Below are 12,209 nucleotides of genomic sequence, written 5' to 3'. Positions count from 1 at the left end.
GAAAAAAACCCCGCAGCACACACACACACACACACACACACTCCCAGCACTTCAAACCATGGTCAGCATAAAGACGCTGGTTTGGGTTCCTGGTGGCAGATGGGTAATTTTCTGGTCAGTGTCAGTCTTCCCTTTTCTCTGCTCTCCTGCCAAGAGGAAATGAAGGGATGATCTCCTCCACCCGTCACTCCCAGAGAAAACAAACAGGAACTTTTCATAACCTGTTTGTTGACCCAGCGCGAGCAGCAACAACAACAACCTACTAACCGTGGCTCCATCAGGACAGGTTAGTGAAACTTTGAAAACAGCCCCTCCCTGTTGGCATGTACCATGAGCCGAAGCTATAACTTCATTCAGCTTTCATTTTAGTTCTAATAATATAGTTGAGAATTTAAGTGACATTGATCTGAACAGAAGCACATAAAGACTTTTTTATCATTCTGTTAAGAGGAGGAAAAATATTAGAAACAGCAGCACTGCCTCGACCCTGATGCATTATGATAAAGTATGATTATAAGACGACTCCACTGCCTCCACGACCCTGAATTGGATAAGGCGGTATAGAAGACGGATGGGTGATTACCATCTTTCTGACTGTGTCAAGCAAAACTGAAAAGACTCTGTGCTTTGAAGAAGTCAAAGCACGCCCAAGCTCATGTACTGGATAGCTTCCTTTGTGCAGCTAATCCTGCAGTAATGAAGCCTATACAGAAAAGTAAAAACAAAACTGATACGATTGAACAGTATCCAGTCACAATAAAACACCTGTTTTAAAAGTGCTGCACCTGGAGAACCAATGGAGGCTAAGTGCCTTGCTTAAAGAGTCACAATGGGAGTCAAACCAGCTTCATTCTGGTGAAAATCACTGATATAGATCAGCACTGATAAACTGTTAAAATAGCAGAAACCTAATGATCAGAAGGTCACAAACATCTCACCAAAATGCACAGTTGTGCAGATCCACCACCTGCCTCGTGTGTGTCTGTGTGTGTGTTTATGTGTGTGTTTCCACGTGCATACATAAACACACACATACAAGTTCCTCCATCAGCGACAGCCCTGAGCCACATACAAAGCATCTCTCTGTACAGATGCAGTTCCTCAAACACTGCTGAAACCAAAACACACTCTTGTCTAAGGGTGAAAGATTTTTTTATTTATTTATTTATTTATTTATTTTTTTCAGAACTGAAAAAGAAAGAAAGAAAGAAAAGGTCTTCCCAGAGAGTCATCTGGTTCTAATGCAGGCTCCGCTGGTGTGGATTACAAGCACATATTACAGGAGAACTCGGGCTGACCCCTCATCTCTATCCTGGGGGAAATGGGAGCCAGCCACTGTGATGGGGGGCTGAGGGTCGGGGGGCCTCGGGAGCAGAAGGGTGAATAGAAGCCCGTGGGCACGCTGCCACCCCACATCATTGGTGCCCTTCTTCTATTAGAGAGAGACTCTCTGAGATCTTTTCAAAAACCCTGTGTTGAAACAGGAAAAGCACTTTCTTCCTCTGAATTTCTGAAAACCACGCCACTGTTTCATAAATTCCCTGCCAGGCCTTTACCGTCCGAAAGTTAAACAAGTACTAAACTTCTCATTGCATCAAAGCACATGCTTGTTTTACTACCCAAAATGCAGCTGGCTCCACAGTAACTGCCAGTCAAGGTGAGTTTTACTGCTATGCAACACCTTGGAATAAGAGAAAAAAACTGTTGTGGTAAACAAGCACAAGAAAACTGAGAATAAAAGAGAAGCAAGGACCTCAGCAGCGTATACTGTTGGCAGCAAATCTGGGTATTTGGCCAAATAATCAGCTCAAGTACAAAAACATTCCTATTAAAGCAGTGATAAATCAAACAAGATGCAGAAAGTGCAATCACCAAACAAAACAAGCAGGAACAAAAGGACAGACACATTATAATGTGAATAATTTTCAAATTGCATCTGCAATGCCACAAACAACACCACACGCTCCAGCTTGTCGCACTCCTTTCATTTCCAGCTAATTATCACGTCAAGGTAGCAGCAGCTCTTACCTGTAGTATCTGGACTGTAGGTAAGTGGAGCAGACTGCTTTGGACACATGGCTGGCTGAGCCAAAGTCAATGACTTTGACCCGGTACGGCTGTCGAGACGGGTCCACGAGCATGATGTTCTCTGGCTTCAGGTCAGCGTGAATCAGCCCCAGGCTCTTCAGTTTCATCAGCGCTGTGGCCACCTGCTGCAGCACGGGTCTGATGTATTTGAGGGGCAGAGGGCTGAACTTGTTCTGCTTGAGGAAATCGTACAAGTTCTGCTCCAACATCTCGAATACCAGGCACGTGTGGTTTTTGTGCTGGAAGCACTCGTAGGCCCTCACAAAGTTGTAGTCATCCGCGCTCTCGGTGCTGAGCCGCGCCAGGATGCTGACCTCGATCTGGCCCTGCCGTGCGTACGACGGGTGGTTTTTCAGGATCTTGATTGCCACAATCTCGTTGGTTCCCCTCTTCCAGCACTTCACCACCTGCCCGAAGGTGCCGCGTCCCAGGAACTCCAGGACTTCGTAGGTGTTGGTCATGGAGCAGAGCACCTCATGCTGCACCAGCTGGTAGTCGCCCTCGTTGTTGGAGCCGCTGTTCTTGGACGTGGCGGTGGAGGTGGCGGTGGCCACCGTAGCCACCGTGGCTCCGCTGGCCGCTCCGTTCTGGATCATTGGCGGACCGTGCTCCTCAATGATCTGCACGCTGCTGTTGTTGTCAAGCTCCTCGCTCTTGCGTTTAAGCCCGCATCGCTGGTAGGTGTCAAGAAGGCTGACCGTGCTGCGGCGTGTCAGGTTGTGAACGCCAACCCCGCCACCCGCGCCGCTGCCGCCCCCGCCACCTCCACCACCACTACCGTTGCTGCTGCTGCCTCCACCCCCGCTGCCCAGCAGAGACCCCACAGCCCCCGAGGTGCTGCTGGCTGAGGCGACCACGATGTGGCCCGCGCTGGCCGGGAAGATGAGCGCCTGCTCGTAGGGCAGGGTGGAGCTGGCGACCTGCAGGGAGCTGTTGATGCCCAGGGGGCCACTGGTGGCCGACACGTTCTTGCTGCTGTTGTGGCTGTAGACTTTGCTGTGTGTGCCGTACCCTGTCATATCCCAGTTACAACTCTGCTCCACCTTCAGTTTCTTCACGCTAAAGAAGGCACTTGACTGGAGAGTGTGAGGGGAGAACACTTGCACTTGCGAGGCCATACCTGTGACAAGGGGGGGGGGGGAGGAGAGAGAGAGGGGAGGGGCGAGGAAGACAGGAGGGGAACGAAAGTGAGAGGTTAGGAATTTGAGAGTGTCTGAAACATGAGTGGTAGCTAGAAGCTTTAAATAAAGACAGCGTGGGTCAGAGCAGGTCATTAAAACACCAAGCATATATGCCGATGTTTCAGCATGTTAATGGTCGACAGCAATAATTAGAAGAATCAAAAACGTCATTTAGCAAAGAAACATCAGATGCTGCGTCGATATCATTGTCGAGAAAGGAATAAACTGCTTTTAGTTTCTCATGCTGTTATATAACGTCAAATAGACAAAAGGTTCAGGAAAAAAACATAAGCAGATTTAGCCTGAGCAGTACTTAATGCAAACCACTGGTTCATGCAGAGGAAATGCCATTTCCCCACTGCGCCCATCTGCAAAAAAAAGTAAATAGGCTGAGAGAATACTGACAGAAAATTCTTTCACGGGACCGTCCGCAAAGACAGAGGAGCGATACAGATTAATACACCAAAACAGGCCCGGCAAACGTCCCGGGGAATGACTGCCATTTCTTTCACCCTCTCCATAGCCTGGCCCTTTCATTTATTGGTCCATAATTACTCACTTTAAGGAAGGTGGAGGAAGACATTTTGTTCAAGTATCTATGAAAACTGAAGAAGGGCATTGAACTCCCTCTCAACCACAGATCCTGAAGACAACAAAACAAAAGCAAAACTGCAGCGAGGCTGCGCTATGAACTCCTGGGAACAAGCTGCCTCAGAATAAGCAAAAGCTTCTCCAAGCAAACAACTGCCCAAAAATAGTCCCTTTCTTTATCTCTCTCTTTGCAAACAGACTTGTTTGTAACATTGAAATGATTATTACAGCACAAGGAAGATTATATGAGGCTTGTAGTAATGCTATGTTTAAACAGTTTCCAGTAAACCCCAAATTAGTTTACTGCTAACAAACTAAGAGCTTCCACCTGGCCATGCCAACGCCCACACACACACGCGCACGCACACACACACACACATGCAAAATTTAGGCCTCGGTGTTGATCAACTGATGCATGATTCAAAGAACACTCTGGTCACAGCGTGCACACAAACACTATCTAACAGCTTTGTTTACTGCAGAAAAAGAAAAATTGGTGTTTTTGTGTGTTTAATAGACAACTTGAAAGCTGGGAATTTTCACTCTGATGAAAGATAATTAAAGGACCGTACAACACCCATAATGGGACAACTTCCATAATTATGGACTTTGGAGTCTGCCAAAAGAAAGCACGGAAGCAGGAGAGCTGACTGGTCACTTTGTCATTATTAGCTCTCGCCGCAGTGATGAAGATAAATTCAGTGGAAAAAAATCTCCATTTCGCTTTGCTTCATAACTTTTCTTCCAATTCAGTTGTAATTTATTTAAACTTTTCTTCTGGCCTTCCAAGCACTTACTAGTTATCTCTTTGGTCATCCAGTCTTAGCCCTAATGCTGCAGGATTGAAGCTGCGGTGCATTTGAGAAGGCTCACCGTAAGCTTGGCAAGTGTTAACAGTAGCTAATATTGCATAGCACTCCCATGCTACTTGCAGCACTTTTTTCAGGGGTAAGACATCTGTGAATGCACGCTCTGATGAGAAGCTGACGTGGTAGTCCGCTTTTCCTGCTTTAAGAGCCCATTCCTGGTCGCTTCATACGTAGTGCCTCAGGTATGGCCGGTCTGGAGAGGTAATGAAGAACGTCCGCTAGGCTATTAGGGGCAAGGCTCTCTGCTAATCACATAAGCCCTGAAGGCCAGATGTCACTCCTTGGATTACCAATTCCTGTGCCTGGACTTTACGCTAAAAATAATTTGAATGATGGGTTGCGTCACAGCGCAGCGTCAACAGTGGGTGACTGAGAGGCTGACAGGATAATCACAGGCACAGACGGACGGACGCAGAGATGGATGGACGGACACAGAGCCAGCCTGTTCCTCTTATGGAAAATTCCTGCATTACATATCTGGCAACATGATTATGGACAGCTCTGGGTTTTATGAGGCCAGATTGAGGCTAGCCGTTCTTTGCGTCTGTATCGCACGAATTCCTCTCCAACCCTGATCTTAGTCACTCATTGACTCTCTGAGTTTTAACACTGTGGTCAAAGAGTTCAGTTAACATTGCCTACACAGTGCAATGAACTGAAGTCCACAAATACCCCCCCTCCTCCTGCGTGAGGGGAGGCCAGAGAAAATATCTCACTCAAATCTTTAGAAATCCATAAGAAATTCCTGATTCAGCTGTGGCTTGTCAAGAAATTTTGCACAGCTGGTATTGACACAAAACTATAAATGCTGTACAAACAGCAGAACAGTTCAGAGCCTTGTGCAGAACACAGATAAGTAATTAAATGAACCAAAAGTAAGAGGTCAAACGGGTGGAATGTTATCTCATGACAACATACACAGGCAACAATGTGACCAATTCTCCTTCGTTTAGAAAGCAGCTCCAGCCCTCCTCATGAATCACTCTTCACCCAAACTTGAGTTCAGCACACATTTATGATCCGCAATCTGAACAACCGAACCATCTACAATGTTGCGAGGAACAACACGGAGCCTCAGAAACGTCCTCTTGAAGTTTATTTGAATTTCTGAACTCTTTGCCAAGCGCAAAACTGTGAAGGTCCATTGTTGTAAATTTACTACGCTGGAATGCCTTCAGTAGCCAGAGCTTTCCATTTAGCATACCTAAAGGAACACAGTGTGTCCCACACACTGCAATTAAGCATACCAGAGAGGCATTTTCCACTGTTTAGAGGCAGCATGTTGAAATGGTAATAGTCAATGTTTTCAGAGAGATTACTTCTCTGTCAGGGGTTTGTTAATCTTCTTTTTGCTAGGATCAGGGCCGTTCTGCATGCCATGTGAGGGTGAGAGATGGGCTGAAAGGGAGGGACGATGAATAGAGCAAGGAGAGCGGGGCCACGAGTGGCCCTCACATTCTAGCCTGTGACCTGCTTCTGTTTGCTGTCCTTTATTAAACCCGCCATTTATACTCCGCCGACAACACGGCAGAGTATTGATGAGGACGCCTTTAGACACCGCAGAACCTGCCAAGAAGGTCCGTTGCAATTACAAAAAAGTCTTTTAATGTAAAATCTACTTGTCATTCAACTCACCCGCGATTGTTTTTCCAAAGTTTTGCGCTTTGTATAAATCATCTCTGAGGACTGCCAATAAACGGGATCCTTTCACACATTGCAAAAAGGCATTAAGAAGAAAAACAGTTAATATGTTTAAATATTCATCAACCACAAGAGCTATGGCTCCACGCTCAGCCTGAAGAGATAGGATAGCAAGACGCCGTCCATCACTGAGGAGACTATTCAAAGACAGTGGTCAAGACTGTCTGGCTGATGTCCTCCAGCCAGGATATATTTGGACGACTTCCTGAGGCCTAACGGCTACTGACACTGATGAAGACGCTCTGGCGATGTGGCTTGTTTCCTGGACATGCCAGTGTTTGCAGGCGTTCGGAGGGGGATGGGGGCGACCAAATCGCTGGCTAATGAAATGACTTCTGACTGTCTAGACAAAGCATTATCTCACCCTTCGCTGCAACTTGCAAGTGTGTGTTGCTTGTCACACCTTGTTTTTTTCTAAACCTGACACAAACAGATGGGAGACCAACCCAGTGAGTTATTTCGGTGCTCGGATTGCTTCAATTCTGTGTGGCAGGATTTTAAAATTTCATCAAATAAGCAAAAAAAAAATGTGTTATTTCATCTTCAGCTCATGTATCTGATTTTCTTTCTATTTTTAATCTGCTTATGTGCATAAAAAGCATGTCCACCACTGGACCCACTGGTGGGAAACCTGTTGTATGGAGAGGCGGCAGAGCGTTTGGGGTTAACGACACCAGTGAACACGGCGCTGAAGAGGAACATCTTGTCCATACAGAGCAGTTTTTGCCCTGTGTTCCAGCCTCCCGCCTGAGTTGTGTCCTCTGTGGGAGAGCCGGAGCTTGACACTGCGTAGTCTCTCTCTCTCTCTTTCTCTCTCCCTCTCTCTGGAGGCCACTATTGACCATCCTGCCTGCTTTTTTAGCTCCCTCGTCTCTGCTTATTTATAGAATAATGCATCAGATGAGCTTGCGGGGAGATGCTGTCATGCAGTCTGCTGTTCCATCAGGCTTTATGCTCTTCCTGAGCACCGTATTTGACCAGTTGGAATTGCCTGACCATTTCTCTCCGCTCTCTTACACACACACAAAAGAGGGCAAATATCTGTCTGGCATATGGGCAGACTAAGAACCCGAATATGAGGGCCGTTTCACAGATACACGCAGGACTTCTCGGCACGTAAATCAACAGCACGCCTGCTGTAAATGTGACACTCCCTCATCTCTCCCCCTTCCTGGAAGCAAACAACCCAAGATACAATATGTTGTGTTAGCTGCGAGATAACATGTTCAGTCAGCACTTGTTAAAATACACCGGCATAAGCAGGAACACACGCACAAGCTGTCGCGCACATGTCCACATGCGAGCGCACGCGGGAGCAAAGACACGAGGAAACGCACATAAAGGACGCATACCAGCACAGCTCTAAAAGTGCCCCGAACTTCTTTAGTGTCTCCCAGAGCCGGGGTGCTTTATGTAGTTAAAAGTTTCAGTGATAACATTTCTTTCCCCCCCGGGACAACTGTCGGTAGATAAGGAAGCTGCTATTCACGTTGTAAATGTGGCCATAAAACGGCTGGCGTGAGAAAAACATTTGCCTTGTTTATACTGCCAGGTCAGCCTCACCAGGCGCTGAACCAAAGCAGAGGGTGGAGGAGGAGAGCGGGAGCTGAGGAGGAGGAGGAGGAGGAGGAGGAGGAGGGGAGTGCAGGACGGGGTGGCAGAGTGGCTCCGCTTCAGCTGAATGTCTTATTAATCAAATCACGAGTGCAGTTAAGAGCAGAAAGCAGTAACCAAAGAAAGAAAGAAAGAAAGAAAGCTAAGATTATTAGAGTGTTGTTTTTGCAGTAAACACTGGATGTACGCAGTAAAGAAAAAAAAACTCCTTTGCACGTGCACTAGAGTAAAAATAAAAGGGAAGGGGCTGGATACATCCCCAGCCATACACCAAAGGCACCTGCTAAGTTGTGGCGGCGCTCGGCTGCAGTACCGCTGCCATCCACAGCATGTACAGCTGTGGGGACAGCTAAAAAAAAAAAAAAAAGAAAGCAGCACAGGGCCATACAGGACTGCCTTCCTGATAAACAGGCGCTCTCCAGAACGCTTATCATTTACACGCAGTAAGAAACACCCAGATAGAGCACACTTCCTCTTAAGTCACTGGCATTCGGAATGACAGCCGAACACAGAATGAGATCAGTTTGAGAACTACGGGAAAGAAATGGTCCAAAAAAAAAACAATGGGGGGAAAACAGATGAGTGTAACATGAGAGAAACCTCTGTACAGTGGCACATTGATTTGAGAGGAGCCAGAGCAGTGTGGATTATGTTACATGCCACTTCTCTGTGCTGTGATCTATAGACAATATGGGGGAATTAATGTGTACGTGTGTGTGTGTATGTGTGTGTGTGTGTTGGATGTTGTGCGGTTTTGTTTGCCGTCTTTAAAAAGCACCACCTCCACCTGAGGACACACACGCACACAGGGATACTCCAACACAAGATGGAATAAAGGAACACACACGTCCCCTTAACGCGAAAACACGAGGTGACAGGTCCCCATTCACCATCTTACAACATTTATTCAACCTAATGTTCACAGGACAAAAGGCCCAGAACAGAATGAGATTTGTGAAAGAAAAAAAACGTTTGGTAGGTGCAGACCTTAATTTCATTTCTAAAGGCTGTGGTCGCTCGGTTATAATTACATTCTCAAACAAAAAAAATGTTCAACTGACAGAGAAAACGCAAAGGAGTCGGAGAAATACTGAGGAAAATGGATAAAGCAAATAGCAAGTCCACCACAATATTCATGGTGTGATCCTTCATTAATTATGCATCGGGAGTCTGATGTGATTATCGCATATCCGGACTGTTAAACAAGTTGAAAGTCTTTACAATATTTTTGGACCATCGCAGAGACTATTTGTAGTTGGCAAATGGCTCTAATTGATCTCCTCGGAATGAGACAGATGTCAGATGGAGGGGACTGCGGTGAAGGACGGTGTTTGGAGGACACAGCGTCACGGTCCCGCTCTGCCACGCGGCCCTGAAACACACGGCTAAACACCGGTTTGGGGTGTGTTCTTGAACCGGGGGTCAAAGTCTGCTCCTGCATTAATATCCAGCAGAGACAGCTGCAATAGCGCCTGTCCGGTCCTGCAAGATCACCTCCATCACAGACGCTCAAACTCAAGCTCTGTGGACGGGTGTGTGTGTGTGTGTGTGTATATATATGTGTGTGCGTGTGTGTCTCTATGCATTTAAAACCACTTTATGACTCCATTATTTTGATTTTAAGCCATTTGTACAGCAAAGACAGTTTTTCTTTCCCTTTAACCAAGATGATTTCAACTTTTTAATTAGCTTTTGGTGATCAGACGGTAATACTGCAGAAGCCGTAGCTGCCCCCATCATGCATATAACATGGGTGTGTGGTGCTGTTTCTCTGCTTTTCAATAGAATTTGAATTTTCTTAAATGCATAAATGGTCTAAAGGAGATGGCAACGAGAAGTGCACAGAAAAAAAAATCAACTCTGTGATACCAAGCAGAGCCCAACATGAGAGGAACCAGTTCGACTTGACCAGGCACCTGGGAGCCAACCAAGCATGGAGCAGGATCATAACTTCCTATATTTCCATAACACAGCTGTATTCAAACAGCAAACCGAACGAGTTGTTGAAGTTTTGGGGATACACTGTTTCTTCTTTGTCTGATGTGCAATAAATACAAAAAAGAGAGGGAGAAAAAAAAACTGCTAAGCCTGAGTGGTTATTTTGAGTTCTCAGTGCCGAACTGAGTCAGTGTGTCTGATAATGATAAGTGCTTATGCTGGTGCATGAAATCCACTTTTTTTTTTTACTAGCTCAAAGATGACAGGGGAAGAAACAGACAACTTCTATCCATTTCACATCAGAGCTTCTGTAAACCCCACATACACTTGAATTGCCTTCCCCTGTCTCGATCTATATGGGACTTTGCAGTCAAACACAAGCCGGGGATGGCGCTCATCCCTCCCCAGGCAACAGGAGTGTGTGACATTTCGGGCGGGTGTGTGAATCTGGTGCCCGGAGCCTATTAAGGCCACAGATCAGACTAATTTAGGCCACATAACTTTTCTCCTGCTAAGACGCCTCAATGCGCTCCTGCCTCATACTGCAGGTGACTCATCAATATGCATGCTTAATAAAGGGTTTTAATCTCTTAATCTCTCTTCATCTTTATAAAAAAAAAAAAACTTTCCTACTGTAGACATGTCTGTCCCTGACAAAGTGAGGCCCTGCACCCAATATATTCAAACAGCTTTTAAAAGATTATAGCAGACACACAAACACGTGCTCTCATACCAATTTAGCAAGGCATATGTGTCCTTAATCCAACTGACAGTGTGTCGTAAACATGGCTGTGGAGTCCTTCTGGCCACAGAGCTGAGGTAATAAATATGGCGAGCCAACTCAGCCCTCTGTGTCTGATTCAGCGTGAAAATCATGGCTTTAGCTGATTATATTTACAGTGTCCTCAGAGTCACAAATAGCAGCCAAAACCAGGCAGGAAATGGCTATTCTGACCATCGGTTCAACAACCGCGTACCGAGGAGCCGAGTATGGGAAGTGCATATTTCATTTGGCTCGCTGAAATGGTCGACACCTTCTAAAGGAGAACAGGAGTTCTGTTTTTGCAAGATGACACTTTACAACAAACTTTGTTTGGTGAATTAGCTGAAGCAAGACACATGCACTGTGAGGATCTGCCAATTTGGGTCTGTTCCTGTGATCTGGGACGTCTCTAAAGTGCCAGTTTTGTAGAAGCTGAGAGGGATTTTAACAGATGGAAAAAAAAGGACCTGTGGGCAGTTTGTAAATAATGATTCATTATTCTGGAAGAGGCTTTACTGTGAGTAAAGATAGAAATGCTGGTGGTCTGTTAGTCTGGTTGACATCTTTTGCTCCAGACAATTGAAATCTTTAAAAGAGCTTAATGTGCAGAATACAGAGAGGGGCATTACTGATTCTGGCCTCAGAGAGAGATCGGTCCTGGTTCGGGTCAAGGTTGGGCCCGTCGGCCTTTCTGTGTGGAGTTTGCATGTTCGCCCTGCGAGTGTGTGGATTTTCTCACGGTGCTAAAGCTCGCATGCTATCTCTGCGCCACACAGATGTTAATGACGTGAAAATAGCTGGCTCTGCTCAGACTGGCGTGGGCCAGCGGAGGAAATAGAACCGCGTAGCTAAAGGTCAACTTTTGGCCTTTTTCTGCGCTGGCTTCTCTAAAAGTGCTGGAGGCGCGCAAACAAGTTTGTGTGTGTGTTAGCAGCTGCCGGGCCGTGTCAGGGGAGCCGGGGAGACAGATGCCTCGCTCAACGCCACTGATCCCAGATGTAAGAGGAAGGCAGGTTAAACCAGACAAAGGGTGAGATCTGCAACGCCCTGCGACACTGCCCCCGCCACCACACACACACACACACACACACACACACACACACACACACCCGTCCTGTGCACGCTGACCTCTGGCAGTGCCTCTGAGGCTCATGGGCCCCCAGAAGAAGGTATTCATCTCTCGAATCCTGGCTCCGGCGGCTCCCTCCCTGTGCTGGTGCGGAGCTCTGTCGCTCCCCATCCCTCTGCCGCTTCCCCTCTCCATCTCTGTCTCTCACGCTGAACGCAGAGGTCAGTTCAAACGGCTGCGAGGCAGAGCTGCTGGCTGGCCATAATGTAGCCCCAGGCTTTGAAGTGAGAGGTGGATCTAAAAGGTGTGCAGCCTGTTTTTTTTTGTTTTTTTTTTTCCATACAGCATCGCTCTTGAGCTCAGAAATATAAACACGTTCTGCAGTTCCTGAAGTC

At 46.6% G+C, this 12,209-nt stretch overlaps 1 protein-coding gene across 4 annotated transcripts in view; it reads right to left on the bottom strand.

Annotated features, from left to right (window-relative positions):
• Positions 1-12,209, bottom strand: part of hipk2 (homeodomain interacting protein kinase 2) — a 70,649-nt gene that overhangs the window by 51,189 nt on the left and 7,251 nt on the right. For all 4 annotated transcript variants that reach the window (XM_030095519.1, XM_030095520.1, XM_030095521.1 and 1 more), the window contains exon 2: positions 2,029-3,208. In XM_030095519.1, the coding sequence (XP_029951379.1) occupies positions 2,029-3,208 (1,180 nt within the window). The remainder of the gene's footprint in view (positions 1-2,028; positions 3,209-12,209) is intronic.

This window comes from Salarias fasciatus, chromosome 7, assembly GCF_902148845.1.
Source record: "Salarias fasciatus chromosome 7, fSalaFa1.1, whole genome shotgun sequence".
NCBI lineage: Eukaryota > Metazoa > Chordata > Actinopteri > Blenniiformes > Blenniidae > Salarias > Salarias fasciatus.
This window is presented reverse-complemented; position numbering and strand designations above follow the sequence as displayed.